This window comes from Cervus canadensis, chromosome 33, assembly GCF_019320065.1.
Source record: "Cervus canadensis isolate Bull #8, Minnesota chromosome 33, ASM1932006v1, whole genome shotgun sequence".
Classification (NCBI taxonomy): Eukaryota; Metazoa; Chordata; class Mammalia; order Artiodactyla; family Cervidae; genus Cervus; species Cervus canadensis.
The window spans coordinates 9156511-9180137 of NC_057418.1; the positions used below are offsets into that span (position 1 = coordinate 9156511).

General features: G+C 37.4%; 1 protein-coding gene across 8 annotated transcripts in view; it reads right to left on the minus strand.

Annotated features, from left to right (window-relative positions):
• Nucleotides 1-17135, minus strand: part of AHI1 (Abelson helper integration site 1) — a 209137-nt gene extending 192002 nt beyond the window's left edge. For 5 of the 8 annotated variants that reach the window (XM_043456931.1, XM_043456929.1, XM_043456930.1 and 2 more), the window contains exons 1-4: nucleotides 16874-17135; nucleotides 16436-16498; nucleotides 12310-12377; nucleotides 10697-10821 (exon numbers count right to left, since the gene is read on the minus strand). In XM_043456931.1, the coding sequence (XP_043312866.1) occupies nucleotides 10697-10821; nucleotides 12310-12319 (135 nt within the window). In that variant the 5' untranslated portion in view covers nucleotides 12320-12377; nucleotides 16436-16498; nucleotides 16874-17135. Of the gene's footprint in view, nucleotides 1-183; nucleotides 319-7596; nucleotides 7698-10696; nucleotides 10822-12309; nucleotides 12378-16435; nucleotides 16499-16873 lie in introns of those variants that run through there. The other 3 variants (XM_043456928.1, XM_043456932.1, XM_043456933.1) reach the window with 3 other exon arrangements.
• Between the last annotated feature and the right edge of the window lie 6492 nt (nucleotides 17136-23627).

Sequence of the window (23627 nt, forward strand, 5' to 3'; positions counted from 1 at the left end):
GTTTATTTTCACATGTTCTGTTTCTAGAAGCAACATATCCATAAAACAGTAAAAAAAAAAAAAAAAAACAGAAAATTTTAAAATAGAAAAAAATTCAGAAATTACTTAAAAAAGAAGACCCAAAGTTCAATCCTGTATTGCCTCACACAAGGAAAATCAATGATAATCTGTTCAGAAACTTACTTTTGTCTTCTTTCTCTGAAGACAGTCATACTTAACAACCTTGAATTTCCATTACATCAATACAGGGCAAATGCTAACTTTTCTGTTTTCTCAGTACCAGAAACGTAGTGGCAATCAATGTAAACTGTGAGTACACTAATAAATGGGAAAAGATAACCAAAAATTAGAAACAGGAGAAAGAATTATAGTCTAGAAGAAAGGATTTTGAAAACGAAACCCTGGGGAAGCTCATCAGATGAAGCTCTTAAGATGTTTATTTACTCTCTTCCACTGATCTGTCAACCTTTGTACTAATAACATCATTTTAAATACAATCCTTAGAGTATCTTTGGTAGCATTCCACTGATTCTATTGAGACGATAGTTTCATTACTTTTTAAATTCCTGTTTTTGTGGTTTGTATTTCCTTTTTCTTGCTAATCGCTTCACGAGACAGATTTTACATTACCAAGTAATTTATAAATGTAAAATTTTTGTTGTTCTAGTTTTGTCATACTATAATTTAAAAAGTCTACTTCATGGAATTTCACATTTCATGGACTATCACTGAATTTTGAAATCTCTCAAATACATTTGTTCATGTTCTGTTTATCTTTAACCATCCATTTATCTTTACCATCTCTGCAACATTTTTTTGCTTTAGTTTGTTTTTAAAAATCAGGATTATTGAGACATAACAAATTATATGAATTATAATAATAATCACCAGCTGTAAGTGTATACTTAAATGAATTTTGACAAACATATACAGCCATGACACCACAGGATAGCACGACTATCAAGATATTAAACATTTCTAGTACCCTACGCGCTCCTTTACAAAATCAGTCCCTACCCTCCAGGTCCGGGCCCCACTCAACCATTGATCTGTTTCCTTTCACTATAGTTTGTCTTGTCTAGAATCTCATACAGATGGAATCATATAGAAGATAGTTTTTTGTTTCTGGCATCCTTCACTCAGCATAAAGCTTTGAGATTCATTCATGTAGTTGCATTTATAATAACATTCCACTTCATTTTATGGAAAGATATTACATTTTATTTCTCCATATACCAATTAATGGTCATGTGAGTTATTTCTAGCTTTGCATGTTATGTTTTCATTTCTCTTGAGTAAATATCCACAAGTGCAACTGCTATATTATGTGCTAAGTATACGCCTAAGTTCTTAAATAACTGCCAAACAGCTTCCTAAAATGGCTGTGCCAGTTCTCACTCTCAAATGAGTGAGTTCCAATTATTTAGCACACTTGTTGGCACTTAGCATTGTCAATTTTCATCCTTTTGCATTCTAATAGGTATGTAATGGTATCTCCGTACTATTTTCAAACTAATTATTAACGGCATCACTAAGCAGGCTTCCCCCGTGGCTCTGCTGTAAAGAATCCACCTGCAATGTAGGAGACACAGGAGATGCGGGTTTGATACCTGGGTCACAGGGAATATCCCTGGGTCCGGAAGATCCCCTAGAGGAGGAAGTGGCAATCCATTCCAGTTTTCTTACCAGGAGAATCCCATGGACAGAGGAGCCTGGCGGGCTACCGTCCGTGGGGTTGCAGAGTTGGACGCGACTGAGCGACCGAGCACACACGCCGTGCTGAGCACATCTTTACTGAGCATATCGCTACACGTGCTTATTTCCTATCTGTATCTCTTTGGTTACTTGAGTTCAACCCTTTTGCCCATTTTCACAACGTTGTTTCACATCATTGAGTTTTGACAGTTCCTAAGGTTTTCTAAATACATTTTATTGATGTGTTGCAAATATTTCCTCTCAACTTATAATTTTATCTTTTCATTTTCTCAGCAATGTTTTGAATTTTCACAAAGCCCAATTTAACCCCCTTTTCGTTTATGGTTCATACTTTTGTATCCTGAGAAATCTATTCATAACTCAAGGTCAGCAAGCTTATCTTGCTTATTCTACAAGTTATATATGTAGAATTTAGCTCTTACTTTTTTAAAGTCATTGATCCATTTCTATTTAATTTCTGAATATGATATGGTCATAGTTTACAATACTGTATATCAGATTGTTTCAGCAAAATTTGTTGAAAAAGATTATCCTTTTCCCCTCTGAGGTATCTTGGTAATTCTGGCAATGATCAATTGACCACATACACTGGGGTCTATTTCTAGACTCTCTGCTGATGTATGACCTATATGTCCACCTTTATGACAATACCAGGTTGTTCTGGCTACTACACCTTTACAATGAGTTTTGAATCACATGATAAAATTCCTTCAACTTTGTTCTTCCTTTTCAAAATTGTTTTGGCTGTTCTAAGTTTGTTGTTTATATTTCCAAATAAATTTGAAAATCAGATTTTTAATTCTTAACGTCTATTGGCATTTTGATTAGGGTTCAATTGAATCAACAGATCAAATTTTCAGAGAATGGATAATAATAATCTGTTAATAATTACCTGACAATACTTTCAATCCCTGAACATGGATATCTCTATTTGGTTTTAATTTTTAGCAGATTAGGGATTTTCAGTATCCAGGTTTGCATATATTTTGATAAATGTAACCTAGATCACTATATATTTGGTTTCTATTACAAATGATATTTTAAATTTTAAATTATTCACTACTGGTACAAAAATACAATTGGTTTTTATATTTAGACCTTATATTCTGCTAATTCATTAAATAATTCTAATAGCATTTTTTTGAGATTCTGTCATCTGCAAATGAGATTCTTTTATTTCTTTTACAATTTTTATACTTTTTAAAAAAACTGCATTATTGCATTGGTTACCTATACAGTTAGGAATATCTATGGTGATGTGTTCAAGCTTAGAGCAAAAGCTTTCAGTTTTTTAATTTTAAGTACTATCTTAACTGTAAGTTATTGTAGATTCCCTCCATCAAGTTGAAGAAGTTCCCTTCTCTTTTTGTTTTAGTTATCAGAATGGGTGACAAATTTTGTAAAGTCTTTTACTGCATTTATTGAGATGATCATATGGTTTTGTTTAATTTTATGGTGAGTTACATTGATTTTTTTTTTCAACACTGTGATATATTGCTGAGATAAATTACATAATGTATATAATTATTTTTATATAATGTAAGACTGATTCCCTAAATTTTGTGGAAGATATCTGCTCTGTGTTCAAAAGGGATACTGGTGTAATTTTCCTGTAATGTCTTTCTCTTTTAGTATTAGAATAATTTAAAATTGCCCCCTCAAAAGAATGGAGAAGTATTCCCTCTTTTTACATAGTCTGAAAGAATTTATATAGAATTAATATGATTTCTTCCTCAAATGTTTGGTAAAATTTATTAATAAAGTCAGCTGAGAAAACTAGCCACCTAGTTTTTTCCACAGGTTTTTAACCACAAATTAAATTTTTAAAAAAGATGTAAAATATTCAAGTTATCTCTTTTTGAGTGAGCTTCAGTAGCTTGTATCCTTCAAGTAATTTAAACATTTTATCTAAGTTGCTAAATTTTTTGTCATAAAGTTTTTCATAATACTCCTTTATTGTCCTTTTTAGGTCTTTAACACATCTACAGTGAATTACATTTACATTCCTAATATTAGTAATTTGTCTTCTTTTCTTTTTTTTCTGATCAGTCTGGTTAGAGGTTGTGAAGAAAAGAGTTAATTCAGCAGCCCTCATTGCTCAAATCCTGCAAATCCCAGGCCTGTTTGCAGGATCAGCTCTTGGCTGGCTCCTAGGAACTGAGCTCTGAGCTTCTGGAATGTTGAGCCTGATAAAGGTGAATGAATACATGAACTAACTAAAGAATATTATGAGTAGCTGGACTTAAAAAAAGGCAGAGGAACCAAAGCTCAAATTGCCAGCATCAGTTGGATCACAGAAAAAGCAAAAGAATTCCAGAAAAACATCTACTTCTGCTTCATTGACTAAAGCTTTTGACTGTGTGGATCACAACAAACTGTGGAAAATTCTTGAAGAGATGGGAATAATAGATCACCTTACTTGCATCCTGAGAAATCTGTATGAAGATCAAGAAACATCAGTTAGAACTGGATGTATAACAATGGACTGGTTCAAAACTGGGAGAGGAGTATGTCAAGGTTGTATATTGTCATCCTGCTTATTTAACTTATATGCAGAGTATATCATGCAAAATGCCAAGCTGGATGAATCACAAGCTGGAATCAAGATTGCCAGGGAGGAATATCAACAACCTTAGATATGCAGATAACACTACTTGAACAGCAGAAAGCGAAGAAAAACTAAAGAGATTCCTGATGAAGGTGAAAGAAAGTGAGAAGGCTGGTTTAAAATTCAACATTCAAAAAACTAAGATCATGGCATCCGGTCCCATCACTTTATGGCAAACAGATAGGGAAAAAAATGGAAACAGCGGCAGATTTTATTTTCTTGGGCTCCAAAGATCACTGAAGATGGTGACTGCAGCCATGAAATTAAAAGACGCTTGCTCCTTGGAAGAAACTATGACAAACTGAGACATGTTTAAAAAGCAGAGATATCACTTTGCTGACAAAGGTCCATAGAGCCAAAGCTATGGCTTTTCCAGTAATCATGTACAGATATGAGAGCCGGACCATAAAGAAGGCTGACTGCCAAAGAATTGATTCTTCTGAACTGTGGTGCTGGAGAAGATCTTAAAAGTCCCTTGGACAGTACAGAGATCAAACCAGTCAATTCTAAAGGAAACCAACCCTGAGTACTCATTGGAAGGACCGATGCTGAAGCTGAAGCTTCAGTACTTTGGCCACCTGATGCAAAGAGCTGACTCACTGGAAAAGACCCTGATGCTGGGAAAGATTGAGGGCAAGAGAAGTGGGCAGCAGAGGATGAGGTGGTTGGATGGCATCACTGACTCAATGGATATGAGCCTGAGAAAACTCCAGGAGATAGTGAAGGACAGGGAAGCCTGGTATGCTGCAGTCCATGGGGTCACAAAGAGTTGAATACAACTGAGTGACTGAAAAAGAAAATCTAGCATATTTTCCACCCTTTAAAATTGATTTAACACATAAAACATTTTTAGAAACTGTTATTCATAAAAGAAGTTATCACCTCTATGAAATAACATTAGGATAAAATGAGATAGGAGAAAAATCAAAGAGTGAAATCAAGATGATATAGGATTGACAATGATAATGATTTAAATTCCTTCCTTTAAATTAAAGCAAAAATTCAGATGCAACTACAAAATTAATAAAAGCCACAGTTTTGAGTATTTATTCTCTACTTAACAATTTATACTTATTGGTTCCAGTTATTACTACTGAGTATCAAACCACTCCAGACTTAGTGGTATAAAACAATAAATCATTCATTATGCTTTGAACTCCATATATCCTCCTTATCTATCATGCCTCTCGTCTCTAGTTCTTAATAATTTGATTTCATAATCTGTCACTTCATTCATCACTTTCCATTACCATGTACTTTTTATCCATCACACCTGTCTGGAAAAAACTCCAGGCACTGTTCAAATTAAGTGATGTTCATCTCTATAACTATAACCAGGCTGTTGAATGCGGCCCGAAGAAACTGAACCACTTCAAAGATTGGTGCTTTTATAAAGATATGGCCTATAAATTCAACTGAGACCTCAAAGCTACAAACAGTTCTCCCACGCTGCATAATCTGTTTATATGCATTCTTCGGTACCTTTTGCACACTGGCTATTTCAAGTTGTCTTCACTTACCTCTGATGTTCAATGTTGTCACTTCTTGACTCACTTTCACAGGTGAGTCAAAAGCCATCAAATGGGAAGCTGCAACTTTCTACTACCAAATCTACAAATTTTCATGTACTCTAAACAATCTTTTTCTCTTTCCTTCTCATTATAAAGAGATGGGTCTTAACTTGTGTTTCTAAAAATTTTTCCTGTCCTGTATCATCAAATCTCTCCCTTATCTTCCCCAATATCAGCACTAAAAATACTCCTTTTACAGTTAAACTTTCTGAAAAAGTTGTCCATACTTGTATTGCTTCATCTTTTTATAAACATTATATCAAAAAGTTTTGCTCTCTACCCTGGTAATTAACTCTTGAATACTTCTTTGGTAAGTAAAAATACCATTCTGGTTTCCAACCTAAATCACTTTTAAAGCGTTCCTGTATTTTTATTAGTTGATGTCATTTTCTCTTGTAATTAATTTTTTTCATACCTTTTGCTCACCTAAGACACCTGCGTGCTAAGTTGCTTCAGTCATGTCTGACTCTTCATGACCCTTTGGACTGTAGCCCATCAGGCTCCTCTGTTCATGGAATTCTCCAGGCAAGAAGACTGGAGTGAGTTGGAATGCCCTTCCCCGCGGGATCTTCCCAACCCAGGGATCGAATTCACGTCTCTTATGTCTTCTGCAATGGCAGGTGGGTTCTTCACCACTAGCACCACTTGGAAAGCCCTAAGAGATATAGTATCTTACTATATGCCTTACTAAATGCCTTGAATAAGGCATTTATTTATAGCATTTCTTTATTTATTAACATTTGGAATGGAACTTACTCATAGGTTGTTCTTTAGATTGATAGGGGAATAGAACACTAAAAAGAACCTTCTGGTTCCAGAATACAAGTGCTTAATAAATTTTAGCTATTACTATGTTATTGGCTATATGAGTACTAGATCTGTGACTATAAAAAAAAATCAGTTTCAGTGAATTAGCTAACTTTTAGTTATATTTGTTTCTGACTCAAAGTATCTTCTACCTCAGATTTATCTATTCCTTCAACAAGTATTTACCAGTCTTCTGTGTGCAGACAGAGAATATTCTCATTATTTGGGTTGTCCTTCATTTAATATCAGAGTATCTTCCCACACTGGAAAACTGAACCAGCCCACTTCTATTTTCTTCAAGTATTTGTCTCTTAATTTAGATTTTTACATTTAACTTTTTAAGATATCTGAAATGTAATTTAATGTGAGATAAAATGAGACTGTAAATGACCTTTTCCCCCAGAAGCTAAAGCAATGTTATCAGTACTAGTCCCCGTACCATAGCTTCTTGAAACCCCTGGCAGAAACAATGCAGAAACTTCTACACACATAACTGGTTTCAGGGCTCATCCAAATTTATTTTCAGATTATAAACTCTCTATTCCTAAATACTTTGTTTTCATTCATGTCTCTGGAGATGGTACTACACATTCAACTAATCTATCTTCTGTAGTTTTGTTGATTTTTTCGGGAGGGAACACCAGTCACAATTCTTTCCCAATTCACATGCTCCCTACTGCCCTCATACATGACTGACAATATAGGCGAGTAGATCCCTTGGAACACTGTTTTTCCCTAAATATTGTATGGATCTTGCTCCATTGTCTTTCGACTTAAGTGTTTTTGGAGAGAAGCTAGAAACACACTAGGTGTTTCTTCTGTTTAGATGTTAGCAAAATTTCTCTCTCCCTTGAAATTTAAGTTTCCAGATAGAGTTCTCATCTCAAACTTTACCTGGAATGCAAGATGGATTCATCTCTTCCCACATCCTTTTTCATTCTCAGGAAAGTTTCCTCCTCATCCTCTTTCTATTATTTCTGCTCCATTAGTGCTGTCTGGGAACATACACTTGTAAGTCAAGTATTTCGATATGCCCTTATTTACTGTATCTTTCATTTTAGTTTCAGCCATTTTCTCTCATATTTGTAGGCCAATCACTAAATTTTTCCTTAGTGTCAATTCTATTATTTTAGGCCTGAGGTACAGTTTTTGAGGCAGCAATGAAGAAAGAATTATGGAGAGAGACTGTAGTTTTAAATCCAGATTCTAAAATTCTTACATGATATTAAAAAATATGGCACAAAGTTTGTATATGTAGGTTGTCTCTAAGTAGAAGGATTCAGGTTGTTTTGGTTTTACTTTAGTGTCACAAAAATAAAAGATTTCTATTAATATAATGCAACTAAATTTTGTCTGGTAAATAACAATATGGGCTTCCCTGTGGCTCAGCTGGTAAAGAATCTGCCTGCAATGTGGGAGACATGGGTTTGATCCTTGGGTTGGGAAGATGCCCTGGAGAAGGGAAAGCTATGTAAATGATTTCTACTAATATAATGCAACTGAATTTTGCCTGGTAAAGAATATAAATCTCTGTAAATCACATCCATTTGAACTGGTTATAACATCTTACTGGTTCCCTCATTAATCAGTGGGCTAAATAAAATTTCTGATACATGTTAATACATACAAAAATGTGTGTGTGTGCTCAGCTGTGTCTGACTCTTTGCAGCCCCATGGACTGTAGCCCACCAGGCTCCTCTTCCATGGAATTCTCCAGGCAAGAATACTGGAATGGGTAACCATTCCCTTCTCCAGGGACTCTTCCCAACCCAGGGATCAAACTTGTGTCTCTTAAGTCTCCTGTACTGGCAGGTGGATTCTTTATGTATAAGAATCATACATATATTTAGCACCACCTACATATAAATAAATTACTCCAGCTTACCCTATTTCTGGCTATATGAACCTGGCAGAGATAGTAAGTGGTTTTCTATTCAGACAGTCATAAAATTTCTCATGTGCAAAATAAGACCTCTAATACCTACTTTCATGATTAACAGGAGAATCAGAAATGATAATTTGTAAAAACCTTATCACAGTGTCTGATAGACAGTTTAAAAACAGGAAGATAAACCTTCCATTATGATGAATTCTTCTATGGCTTTCCCTTTGCTTAATCTTCTTATTTAAGCCTGCTTCCTTTTTAGTCTCAGCCTGTTCTACACATGGGAGTTCTTATTCTGAAGAGGTCCTATCACTTCTTACTTTACTAAACAGGGTCCTATTAGGTTGTGGTGAAGACAGTAGATTCTGAAGTCAGATTGTCAGTTTGAATCAAGGTTTTATCATTAACTATGCAACTCTAAGTAAGTTATTCAAACTCTCTGTGTTCTAGTTTCCCTATCTGTAAATGTAAATGAAGCTTCATAATTATATTGTTTGTATTAAATTAAAAACTAGTGAATATACATAAAATATTTAGAAGTGCTTGAAAGAGAGCACTGTATTTTAGTAAATAAAAACAGGTATCCTCCTCTATTTGTTAAAGCAGCATTTCAAAAATACTTTTGCTTTCTAGGAATAATCTGCTTCTGTCCGGCTGAAAAATTCTTCCTAAATACTTTTATCTTTAAATTAAGAGAGACTGCGGATGGCCTGGTGTGTGCCAAAAGAGACTGAGTAAATTACTTTTAATGACCTATCCCTTAGGTGTCCCCAACACCTAAACTGGATCTTAGATAAGTGAACACATTTTCTGCCCATTTTCTGGTTATCCATTTAATTTAGCATCCCTGGCTTAAACTGTACCTTGTTCAAGCTCACAAAGCCCAGTTCTGACAGAGAGAGGAAGTATGAGTTCCACTTGGTCTGAGTCCATAAAAATATTCTGTAGTTGCGTCCAGGGTTCTTTCTGGTTTGCCAAATGTATACCACTTTCCTCAAGGTGAGGGCATATATCAGTAAGCAATGTTCACTGTCCATATGCCACTATTCCCTACCATACACCAAAAGCAGCATGTTCTATCTTAGGGCAGCATCCACTAGGCTGGACCTAATCTGCTCCATTCTCTCAGTGGTTCTTACTTTGTACGCAGTGTAGTACACTGGGGTACTAGGAACTCCTTACATGCACGCGGCTGGATCCTAGCCAAGGTCAATACTTTTTTTTGTTTCACTCAAGAATATAATTATTACACTGATGGCTTCCAGGCAGAACACTAAAATGAAGAGGTCTCATGACAAAATACAGACTAGGTTAGAATATGCTCCAAGTAAAACGTAGGATGCATATAACTCATAAATCTCCTGTTAAAGGAACGTGTGTATTCCTTTTATCAATTACCAGAACATGCAAGTACCAATTACCAGAACTTGCATGAAGTTACTTATTTGTGCTTGTGTGTGTGTGTGTGTCATTACACAGAGATTATGGTCAAAGGAGTGTATGAAATGGGAACACAAAGGGAAATAGCGAGACAGGTTTGAAGAGCAAATAGTGCCTTAACTGGGACACCATTACAGACTCTAATACCCGAATCAGGTTGTAGTTAATTTCTGACTTGTTTAGTATTTCTTTGAGTTCTGTATTTTCAATCCCTTCAAGGGTGATACCAAAAAATTCTATCATTTGAAAGTGTACCTCAACTACAAAAGGGTCACTCTTTCTTTAAGATTCCATTGATTTCCCCTGGTTCTGCTCGGTAGAATCAGATGAAGAACTCTATACGAAGATAAGCCATTACATATCTGAAATATTACTTTCTAAATTCTTCACAATTCTGGGTTAAAAATCAGGGTTTTCTGCAAGACTGTGTAATATGGCTAGTTTGCATTTCCCTGGCATCCCTGGTCACTTCAACCAGTTGGTCTGTATTCTTGCAGGACAGCACTCGAGAACTCAATACTCCAAGAGTGAGCTGAGGCTGATTAGAAGGCAAGCTTTGTTTTACCATGTGATTGACCATTTTGCTGTTTTTAATTTCCGAAGTTCCTTAGAAACTCTCGGTTTTATGCAGATATTCAAGTCAACATTACCAAATGATGAATTACTCACTGAGATTTTTTCTCCAGATTGGACAGTTTTTTTCTTCAGTTTTTTTCTTTCACATGTTAGATCATTGTGGGCCTTCAGCAACTCCTCAAAGCGAACTTTGGTCTTCACTTTAGCTTCACTCTCAACTACAAATGATAATGACTCATGTCATTTTCTCTGCAACTCTACTATCACATACATCATGATAAGAAATAAAACCCCACAGACTCACAAATACCTGCTTTAATTAAAACAGTTGACGAGTCCTTTCTTAAACAACCTTTCTTTTGGATTTGGTGACACCAAATTCACTGACACCCTGCTTACCTTTTGGGCTACTCCCTCCAAAAGTTTCCTTTGCTAAGTTAACTTGTTACTTATCATGCACACAGCATCTGCCACTGTTAGTTATGTGGCCTTAAAACAAGTCACTTAACATCTCTAAACTTCATTCTCCTTATGTGTAAAGTCAGAATAATCCTAAGTCAAAGATCACTTTTTCATGAAAAATGACTAACGCTTGACTGGCCAACAATCAAGTCTTCAACAAATATTAAAAGCTGAAAGTTGCTTTCCTCTTTTAAACATAAATCATATCAGGCTAGTCCTTGCTTAAGACTGTGAGTTTCCCAGTTCACTTGGAACAAAATAAAGCAAGTCGTTCACGTGCCCTACGTGGTTCTCATTTCCTGGCCTGTTTCTACCTCTACAGCTTCAATTTAAAAAAACAGCCCCTGACATTCCTACATTCTAGCCAGACATACCTTTTTTTCTTTTTTACCTCTTCTGCCAAAACAGGCAATTTCCCACATGAAGCTGCCTCTACCCTGTGCAGACGTCTTCTAACTCCTCACACCTGGCTGGGGTTAATATGCCTGTTTTTAAATGTTGCCTCTAAAGTGGAACATTTCCTGACAACCTCATCTATATTTCTCCATTTCTCACATTGCAGACTTTTTTCCGTCACAGCTCTTAACCCAGCCTGAATTTGTATAATTATTTGTATACCTATATATATATGTGTATATAAATATACTGTGATTCTCCCACTATACCCAATAGTTCATAATGACGACCCTAGCTATTATTATGGGGTCTAGCACAGGGTAAGTACTCAAACATGTTTCAAATAAATGCTGAATGAATGAATGCCCCAGGGCAGGTATTGGGAAACTACCTGCAGGACAGTCAACTGTTTTAATAAATAAAGTTTTATTGAAACACAGTCATACCCACTCTGTTAAGAATTATCATGGCTGCCTCCGTGCTTCTATGGCAGAGTTGAGTAGTTGTAGCAGAGACCAAACCTAAAATATTTACTAGCTTGCCTTTTAGGAAAAAGTTCACCAAAGTCTACTTTAAAGTCAAATATCCATTTGATAATAAAAAATAAAAACTAACCATGTGTTATTTACTCTGCCCAGCTGAGTCCCAAATTGCCAGCCACTGAATACATATTAACCTTAATTACCAACATTTCACAGAAAGAAATATCAAACTATGAAGTATCTATAAATTTTATATTTGGTTGATATCTACTTTACTCCTTAATTGGTTAAAGAATCCCTTAAAATAATCCAAACTTTAAAGTAAATAATATGCACTTCATATAAAAAATTTCATAGAAGTCTTACCAGTGGGCATATCTCAGCTTTATGGAGAGTATTGAGTGATAGTATAAAGCACTGATTCAGTCAGGATCCTATTAAAACAAAGAGATTTATTTGTAAAACAGATTTTCCAAATAAAAGTTATAGAATATTCTTCATGCAACATTATGTGATTGTCCACTATCTCAACAGGTTAAAAATAAAACTAAGTTCTCTTATCCCCATCTTATACAAACAACTTAAATACATCTAAATCAGTTTAGTCTTAAAGTGAAGCAAACTGGATCAAAATTGAGTAAAATATGTATATATTAAGAAAAAAATTTTTTAAATTGTTGAAAGGAAACAAGCATCTAACTTAGTATGCTTTTAAAGTATTTGGGCTTTCCTGGTAGCTCAGATGGTAAATAATCTGCCTGCAATGTGAGAGACCCCGGTTTGATCCCTGGGTCAAGAACATCCCCTGAGAAGGGAATGGCAACCCACTTCAGTATTCTTACCTGGAGAATTCCACGGACAGAGGAGCGTGGTAGGTTACAGTCCATGAGGTCGCAGCGTCGGACACGACTGAGCGACTAACACTAACCCTAAAGTATTTTAAGTAAATAAATGGACATTTCAATGTACTTCTGAGAAACCAAACTCCATATCACAACTGATTTTCCCAAGTGCATATATTATTGCACTAGTAAAGTATACTTCTGGGTGGCACATTCACAGATAATGAATTTAAATATTTCTGTGTCTGCCACTGAAAATACTGCTGCAACAGAAGGTTAGCACAAGCATTCATGCCGTCTTCTCAGATCAATACCTGGGTGTGTATCATTGTGTACCTAAAACATGGATAAACTCAGTATATATATTCTTAAATTTTCAATTTTTTAAAAGATGAGGGTGTCTAAAACATCAATTCTCACACTGGAACATAATGTGCATACATTTTTAAGAATAAAACTGAAGACTTAAAAAAAATTTTTTTTTATTTTGGCTCAACAGTTATCAGTTAAGGTTCTAGATACCCAGAGATCCACATTCATGTTCCTTTAGTATTAGTGGTACTTTGGACAGAAAAGTCTGCTAAGAAATGCTAAAAAGAATGCTTATACAAATAAACTAATTATGTGAGTTAACTTCTGTAACAACTATCCAGTACACAGACAAAACAGACATCATTAAATCCACAGAGTAAAACCTCCTACTCCTTATTGATATGAACCAGTGTTAACTCTTTACAGACGATTTAGGTTGAGTAAGCCTGATCATCTTTCCAATCTACCCCAGATTAGAAAAGAGAGAGGCCGCAAAGCCAACTGCATCACTAACGGAAACCTGGCAGCACATAAATAGGAAAAGATAGAAAGCAAATAAAGATTTAATACTTAAAAAGTATTCCACAGTGATTCCCTGGCGGTGCAGACAGTAAAGAATCTGCCTGCAATGCAGGAGACCTGGGTTCAATCCCTGGGGGATGATCCCCTGGAGTAGGAAATGGCAACCCACCCCAGTATTCTTGCCTGAAGAACTCCAGAGACAGAGGAGCTTGTGGGGCTACAGAGAGTCACAAAGAGTCAGACACAGTTGAGGGACTGGCACTTCATAGTGATTTAAGTATCAGGAAGACAGCTGAACTATGACTCTGAGCCATCAAGAAAGGCTTACTTCTTTTGTTTTATCCTGAGCAGAAAATTTATGACATTTTAGACAGATGAAATAAAAACTCCTAAAGAGAACAAAGAGTCAAGGACGATTCTCATGGTTTTCAAACTTGAATAATTAGACCAGTAGTATCATTAATTGGAGTACAGCACAGTATAGGCAAGTATAGTGGAGTTGTTTACGAGAAGGCAATGGCACCCCACTCCAGTACTCTTGCCTGGAAAATCCCATGGATGGAGGAGCCTGGTAGGCTGCAGTCCATGGGGTTGTGAAGAGTCGGACACGACAGAGCGACTTCACTTTCACTTTTCACATTCACTTTTCACTTTCACTCATTGGAGAAGGAAATGGCAACCCACTCCAGTATTCTTGCCTGGAGAATCCCAGGGACGTCGGAGCGTGGTGCGCTGCCTTCTATGAGGTCGCACAGAGCCGGACACAACTGAAGCGACTTAGCAGCAGCAGCAACAGCAGTGGAGTTGTTTAAAACACAAGTCCTGGAATTACTGTAATCTCCCACAGTTACTTGTATAGGCTGGGCAATTTGTTTCCTCATCTGTAAAGTCAGTCTGACGACAACTATTCAGAGGACTGTTGTTAAGAGTTAAATGATTAAAAGGCTAAAAGAGTGCCTCAGAACAAACATCTACAACATTAGCTAGAATTATAATAGATATTTCTTATAGAGACAGTCAATGAACTTAGTGGAACATGTTGGGCTGATATCTGATGGGTATTAAGCAGCTACAAGCGCTGGCTCTATTGTCAGATTCCTGGTTCTACCTGTCAGTAGATTAAACTCTGTGGACCTCAATTCCTCATCTTTCAAAAGAGAATAATAGTAATAAATGACTTACAGGGTACTGTAAAGATTAAATAAGAATATGCAAGTAAAACACTTAGCACAACGCCTAGTGTATGGCAGGCTCTTCAAAAATGATAACTATTATTACTATATATATATATATACATAGTGTATGTGGGTATGTGTAAGGATGGAAATACATATACATATAATCCATTTATGTTTGGTAGGCAACAGAATATAGCAACTCAGTGACGAGACAGAGGATGAAAATTTGGGCATTGTTTATATTTGTGATGGTTGCAAGAAAAAATGCTGAAAAGAAAATTCTGGGCCCACAAAATAAACTAAAAGACATCAGGCAGATAATGAAAAACTGGGAGAAGTAACCAAAGGAAAAAAAAAGAGTTTCAAGAAAGAAGTGGTCTACACCGTGCTCCCGCAGTGCCTTGATCTTCATTCCTCCTTCTGCTTCCTGAATTTTCACTCTGATAAACTACCCACTCCTCCCCAACCGAACTATTAGCTTGTGGGAAGGCTAGGCCTATGCTCTCTTCATCTATGTATTCCCATTTTAAAAGGGGGTGGGGCAGTAATAGGTCAAAATGAGTCAGGCATAAGCTCTTGTTTTGATAATTACTGAATGTATGGCTTTGGGCAAGCCACTTAAACTCACTAAGGCTTGTTTTTTTTTTTTTGCCTGGGAAATGAAAATGGCACCTACTTTATTATAAGGAGAAAAGGAAATACTGAAAAGGAAAAGTGACCAGCACAGTGGATGGCCCATTACTTTATGTGATTATTACAGTATTAAAAATAGACAATTATGTGATAGACAAAACATAATTATGTATTTACATTATTTACTATTATTTAATAGTCTAATGTACAATCCATTAGTAAACACTAATATTATTCAATGATGAACACAGCAAATACACTACAGAAATAATCATCTCTAAACGGTAATGTGTACTATAGCAAATACTTTAATAATGACTGATATTTGATAAGTAAGATCACCCAGAAAAATTAAGGTCAAACTTAAAAGGACATCTGTGAACTTCATATACGTCATTATATTTAAAAACTTCTCCTTCACAATCCCTTTAACAGGACTTGCTAAGAGATATTAATACAAAATAGGAAAACAAACCGCGTTACATTTCATCTCATTTTATTTTTTCTCTAAACACCTCATTATCAGCCAGTAAATGACTAAAGATGAAGGAAAAAACAGGCAGAGGCTTGGATGATTCACTCCTTAACTGAATTTTACAGCACGGGGAAAAAAGGAAACAAAAACCCGTATACATATTCAATCAATAAATCAAGATAGTCTTTATAAATATGTAAGATTATAAATACGATTAAAAATTTGGGGCATTTGAATTTCTTTCATATATATTTTTTAACTTCGCAGAGTCCTCATAACAAGCAATCTTCCATAAGACCCAAGCAGTAACAGCAATCATAAATGCAACAAGTGAAAAAATTGTTGGCATCCTTTTCTCAGAAGGAAAAGTCATATACTCCAGTCAGTAGATGTTCTTACAGTAATGTCGAAAAGTAGCCCAGCCATTTGGGAGGGATTCCTAAACAGCATACGTTTTCTTCTATTTGTATACATATTGAAATGACCCTATTAATGTAACTAGACTCTTAGAAACGTAACAGATCGATCACCTTTTCTCAGATGTAATTAAGAAGGCATTTCACAGGTTCAAGATTCAGCACCAAGATGACACCCTAAAAGGAAATAAATTTACTTAGTATGCATCTGATTTAAATGCTGTTAAACCAGAATCAGGAATAGGAAAGGCAAAGATTGCATTCACTCTTTCAGTACAACACGCTCAACGCTCCGGAGAAGATCCGCCCAGGAACGGGAGAAGAAAAGTTAAGTACGTAGAGGTAACTCTCAAAACCACATCTCTCCACTCCGCGGCGCTGGGCGGGTCAGACTGCAGTGGCGCATCGCCGCCCCCGTCCGCCCTGCTGGGCCCACCGCCCCCACGCCCTAGGATCGGAGCAGCCCTCCACGCTGCTGTCCCCAGAGAGGGCAGGGCAGGCCGAGTTCCCGGGCCCGGGATCCCGCCACCACCAGGCCTGCAGGGTACTCACACAGAAGAGGGCGCGGAGCTGCAGACAGCGGGTCCCTAGGGAGCCACCACCCGGACCTTGCGGGGCGGGCTGGGAGTGAGGTGGCCACCCAGGCACCCCCACCGCCAGCCTCCCAGGCTCTGAGCACCCGCCGGGTGCCGCAGTGCGGGCAGCGCGCCTCCAGCCGACGTCAGCGCCTGCCTACGCCACCGTCCCCATGACAACCGATGCGGGCCCCGCTCTCCGTTTGGACCTCGGCGGGGCCTCGGCGCCCCTCCGTAGCTCCGCCCCTCCCGAAGCCCCGCCCCCGCACCGCCTTCTCGGGGGCCCGGAGGCGCTGCTGTGTGGCGTAGGCGGAGGCGGCGCGCGCGCGCCCTCAGACTGCGGTGAGGAGCGCGCTCGGGGGCCGCGCGCTGGACTCCTCGGGCCCGCGCGGGCCACGAAAGAGAAAGAATCCGTTCTCCCTGAAGCGGGAAGGGACCCTGGGAATACGCAGGTGCTTCTCGGAGCTTCTGTCACCCGGAAGAAGCTCTCTGCTCTTCAGAACTGTAGCCCGCTCTGGGAAAAACGGGAGGGGGCAAAGCCAGACGAAGGCTGTCGTGGAACCCGCCAAGGCAAAGCAGCATGAATGATGCAAAGAAATACACTTGTGAGGCCACCACCGCCACCACCCTCCCCCACGCGATAGTGCCCACGAAATGAAACATTCTTCTAAGCGTGGAGAATACAGAATTGTACCACAGATCACATCTTAGGGGAAAAAATTATCCACGGTTCATCTGGTGCTGAGTTATCTCAGTTATAGTGAGATAACTGTGTGTTTAAAACAGAACAGCAACCCCCAAAAGGTCATCTTCTGCTACACCCAGTGCCCCCTCCCACGTTCTAATTTTTGCCACAGGCGCCATCTTTAGCTCTGAGGCACCAGGATGGAAAAATACTAGTCAAGTCACTCCAGGACTCTTGAATTTTCTGCAGTTGCAGTCACACTAAAACCTGTTGCTTCGTTTGAGTGGTAAGAGCATTATGCATATTTCTTTGGAGTCCAGCTTTTCCATTCTCATTTGCCTCTCTACACACTTCAAAGCGTATCTCATTTGTTTTTCCAAATCCTGTGAGAAGTTAGTGATAAATTTTAACCAACCCAGTAGATCCCCATCTTTCCACTTAAAATTTAATTCTCTTTCAAGATCTCTATCTTGGTTTTATCCTCCCAGTTTTCTAGATAAATTCCTGTAGATCCTTCCAAATGCCTTTTAACATCAAATCATGTCCATTCTACATTTCTAACATCCCCAGGATAAGATCTGTCCATCTTAACTCCCACTGCCTTCTGTTCAGCTTCATCACTTCACATTGGGAGTGTTGTGAGATGGCCTCATTACCAGTACCTTGACTCCAGTTTTGATCCCTGAATTCCATTCTCCACATGGCTGCCATAATGACCTCACTGAAACTGTGAATTTGATAATACCACTGTCCTGAAAATTATTCAAAGATGATCGGTAGGAGAAAGTTGTGTTACTTTGCCCAGGATAAAAGACACTCCATCTCCCTGACGAGTTTCATCTCTCATTTCCTTGTTTTAGTCTCATGCTTCAATTTACACTAAATTGTGTGTATCATGCAAGATAATTCATACCCTTTCATGCCCCAGTTCTTGCACATACTGTCCTGTCTCCCTGAAGAATCCTTCCTTGTAAAATCCTGCCTCTCCATGTCTCAACCCAAATGTTGTCCATGCTTTGAATCTTAATCAGGTTAACTAATTTCGCCAAGTATTCCTGGAATATATCTTGTTATGCTTTGGACACTGATTCTATAAGTTATTCTTTAACTGTTTACATTACATTAATTTCCCAAGCCCTAGTGTCTACCACAATACATAGCAAGTAGTTCATACTTTATAAACATATGTGAATGAGTAATAGATGACATATATTGGCTTTACTATTTAGGTATTTTATGCACTTTTCATCAGTCCTCACAGTTGTGATGTAAGTACAAAGACAGGTTATAATTCTAGCTCGTTATTACTTATTTCAATAACACATTCCACAGTCTATTAGACTGGCTGAGATGTATACCTATTACCTCTTGCCTAAACCTTACAGCAGCTTGCAGAGAGAGGTGTGGGTGTGTGGTGGTAGAGGGGAAGGGTGGTCAAAGGATAATTCACAGCAGGTGACATTTAAGTAAAAATCTAAACAATGTGTAGAGTTATATAGGTTAGGAAGAGTTTCTGGGTAGAAAAAGATGGAATGTATTTCTCACTAAAGGAAAGCTTGGCATAATCCAAGAACTGAAGTAAATTCCGCATGGCTTACTGAATTGGTGAGAATGACAAAGGGAGCTTTTGGAGGAAATAAGACAAGAGATAAGCAAGTTTTGAGGAGATCCAAACAGTGTATTGTGAAGTCAGTGAGGTACCATTGAAGGGTTTTGTTGTTGTTGTTGAGTCACTAGGTCACGTCCAACTCTTTGCAGCATCACGGACTGCAGCCTTCCAGGCTTCCCTGTCCTTCACTGTCTCCCAGAGTTTGCTCAAATTCATGTTCACTGAGTGGGTGATGTTATCCAACCATCTCATCCTCTGCTACCCCCTTCTCTTTTGCCTTCAGTCTTTCCCAGCATCAGTGTATTTTCCAATGAATCGGCTCTTTGCATCCAGTAACCAAAGTATTGGAGCTTCAGCTTCAGCATCAGTCCTTCCGATGAATGTTCAGGGTTGATTTCCTTAAGGATTGGCTGGTTTGATCTTCTTGCTGTGCGAGGGGCTCTCAAAAGTCTTCTCCACCACCACAGTTCAAAAGCATCAATTCTTTGACACTCAGTCTTTGCCATGTTCCGGCTCTCACATCTGTACATGACTGCTGGAAAAACCATAGCTTTGACTATATGAATCTTTGTTGGCAAAGTAATCTCTTCACTTTTTAATACGCTATCTAGGTTTGTCATAGCTTTCCTTCCAAGGAGCAAGCATCTTTTAACTTCATGGCTGCAGTCACTGTCTGCAGTGATTTTGGAGTCCAAGAATATAAAATCTGTCACTATTTCTACTTTTTCCCCTTCTATCTGCCATGAAATGATGGGACAAGATGCCATGATCTTAGTTTATTTAATGTTGAGTTTCAAGTCAGCTTTCTCACTCTCCTTTTTCACCCTCATCAAGTGGCTCTTTAGTTCTTCTTCACTTTCTGCTATTAGAGTAGTATCATCTGCATATCTGAGGTTGTCTTAACCATGCAGTTAAATGGTCAACTGTTAATTTCAGAAAGATAACTCTGGCTGCAGTATAGAAAAATGGATGGGAAGAAAACATATATAGATCCAGCAATATTAATTAAGATTCTGTTGTTGTAGACTGTGTAGAATATGCTAGTGGTCAGGATGAACAGAAGAGATTTTTAGAAGGTAGAAAATGTTAGGACTTGGTGATTGATTGGATGGAGAAGTGAGTGATAGGAAAGAATAAAAAATGATGAACAGTTTTTCCCCTTGCCTGATGAAGAGGTAGCAAGCATGTCAGGGTCATAATGGTTACATAAAAAAGGAGTGAAGAAATAAGTGTGTTGGGGCTAATGAGAGGCAATCTTTCTCCTTAACGAAGAAGGGAGTTACAAATAGGAAAAAGAGGAATTCCAGAATGACTTTTGTGATGGTGTTGTTGGATTGGAATTGAACTCACAGTCTTCAATATATATGTAAACATATACAGAAATACAGATAAAGTACTTGTGTACATGTGTATATATGTGTCTCCTATCTATCTTTCCCCTAGCTCTCTGTTCAGAATCTCTAGGAGCAATGATACCTTAGAAGCCATGAGCACATAGCACCCAGACCTTGCTTTCTTAACACTATTCTCCATTGATAGGAACTAGAGGCCCTGGAGAAATGACTAATCCAGAGCAGGAGCTTGGCAAATGTAACATGACCTTGGAAAATCTTCTTGCACTAGAAATTAAACAAAAATGGATGTGAAGAAAGTTCTCACAGAATGATGGAACATGTCATTAGTGAAAGCTGCTCAGCTGTGTCTGATGCTTTGTGACCCCATGGACTCTATAGTGCATGGAATTATCCAGACCAGAATACTGAAGTAGGTAGCCGTTCCCTTCTCCAGGGGATCTTCCCAACCCAGGGATTAAGCTCAGGTCTTCTACATTGCAGGTGGATTCTTTACCAGCTGAGCTACAAGGGAAGCCCAGAACATATCAAAGGGACAGGGAATTCAGCTTGAAAGGGCCCCCATTAGCCACCTTTGGGTCAATCTGAGCATCTGTATAATAATGTTAATAAATTATGATCCACTGACTAAGAATACTTGAGTCCATACTGACATAAATATATGAGTTTTTTAAAATGGGGATAAGGAAATGCTCTTCCTTATGTTAGATTGCTAACTAATAAATGTAGTAAGAATGATTTAGATAGCAACATCACTATTTGGCAACCTTTATAGTACAGACTGATTCAGACAAGAATCCTCAATGTATGCTAAAACTAGAAGGTGAGAGTTGTAAGAGATACACACACACACACCCACACATGCATAAATATATGTATATGGCAAGAGGTCCTTAGAACACACTATTTTGATATTTCTGCCCCAAAAATGCATAGCTTGAGTCTAATCACGAGGAAAGATAAGACAACTCCAAACTGAGGGACATTCTACAAAGTCATAGACCTGTACTCTCCAAAAGTGTCCAGGTCATGATAGACAAAGGAACGCCTAATCATCTTCAGTTTGTAACAGACTAAAGAGACATGACCCCTGAATGGACCATATGACTCTGAATTGGATCTTTTTGTTATAAAGGATATTACTGGGACCATTGACAAAGTGTGAATGGGGTCTGTGAACTAGATGGTGGTATTTTAACAATGTTAGTTTCCTGATTTTAACAACTGTGGTAATGTAGGAGATACCTTCATTTCTAGAAAATACACATAGAAGTGTTTAAAGGTCATGAAGCTATAGGCTTACAACTTACTCAAATGGTTCCAAAAAATAATAAGTGTAATTTTATAAGTAAATAAAAATATAAATTATATATATACATATATACACAGAGAATAATGAAACAAGTGTAATATGTCAGCAAGTGGAGAATTTGTGCAAAGGTGTTCCTTTTACTATTCCTGCAATTTTTTTCTGTAATTGAACAATATTTTAAAATTATAGAAAATAGGTTTAATGTACTGAGATTTCTGGCTTAGATATCTGGGTGAAGAATGGCTAATTAATTAACAATGGAAATGCAGGAACAGCAGGTATGGAGGAAAAGGTGTTTTCAGTAGGATATATCCAGTAGGTATTTGAGTATATAGTTAACATATTCATGAGTCCCATTCAAATTGGGAAAAGCAAATATGCTACTTTTACTTACTTTCATTAACCAAGATCAAGACTGAGGTCACTCACTCTATTAGAATTAGGAGAGATGAGCAATTATGAGTAGTGGTGGTAGTAATTGCCATATAATTGGCCAATCATTCATGAAAATAGATTTAGGGTATCCAAAACATTAAATAAATAAAAATAGTGAATTTACTGAATAAAACATAAATATGGTTGATATATAAACTATTTATCCCCAGGACAGGACTGTGTTAAACTAATCAGAAAAAATGTTGGTTTTACTATTTGTATTAGTTTTCTAAGGCTCCTATACAAAGTACCACAGACTGGGTGGCTTAAACAACAGATTTAAGTTTTCACAGTCCTGGAGGTTAGAGGTTCAAGATCAACCTGTCAGCAAGGGGTTTTTTTCTTCTGTGGCCTCTCCCCTTGGCTTGTAGAAGGCTGCCTTGTCCGAGTCTTCATATAGTCTTCCCTCTGTACTTGTGTGTACTTGCCCTAATCCCTTAAAAGGATATCAGTCACACTGGATTAAAGCCCACCCTAATGACCTAATTTTAATTTAGCTCCTTAAAGACCTTGTCTCCAAATATAGTCACATTCTGAGATTCTGTGGACCAGGATTTCAGTATATAAATTTGGGGGGACAACTCAGCCCTTAATACTGCTAGAGTAGGGTTCAAGACGCTTAACAGAATCCAGTGATTAGACCTTGATTAGATTCGCATTCAAAAAACCCCAACTGTATAAAGACATGTCTTAGGCAATCCCAGATTTTCCATTATGGGTTAAGTATTATACAGTATGAAGAAGTTTTTGTTTATTTCTTAATAGATGAAAGGATAGTATTGTGACTATGTAAGAATATGATCTTTTAAAAGTATATAGAGTAGAATGAAAAGATATCTGAAATTTGTTTTAAAATATTCCAGAAAAAATAAAAACAGATGGGGGAAAGATGAGACATACACACCTCAATTTTGATAGCTGTTGAAGCTGGCCGATAGATTCCTGGTGTTTTATTATACTTTTTCCTTGTGTGTTTAGAAATGTTTTTAGTACATAGGAAAAACAAAAATAGAAAAAGTCATATCACAGGGAGTTTAAAAGACATAGAACCAAAAATAAATAAATAAATAAATAAAAGACATAGAACCAAGGCAAAAGGAAAAAATAATCAGTACCATTCTCAAAGATAATTTCCATTGGTTTCATTTGGCAATTTTTTTCCAGTCTGTTTTTCGTATGTATTCTAACTTTGGTCATATCATATGTAAGATGTTTATGCTTTCTTGAATTAATATTTTGTTATACTTTCATTTCTGTGCAATTATATATGCTCTATGTTGCTGCTTAGTTCCTCAGTCATGTCCGACTCTGTGCGACCCCACAGACTGTAGCCCTCCA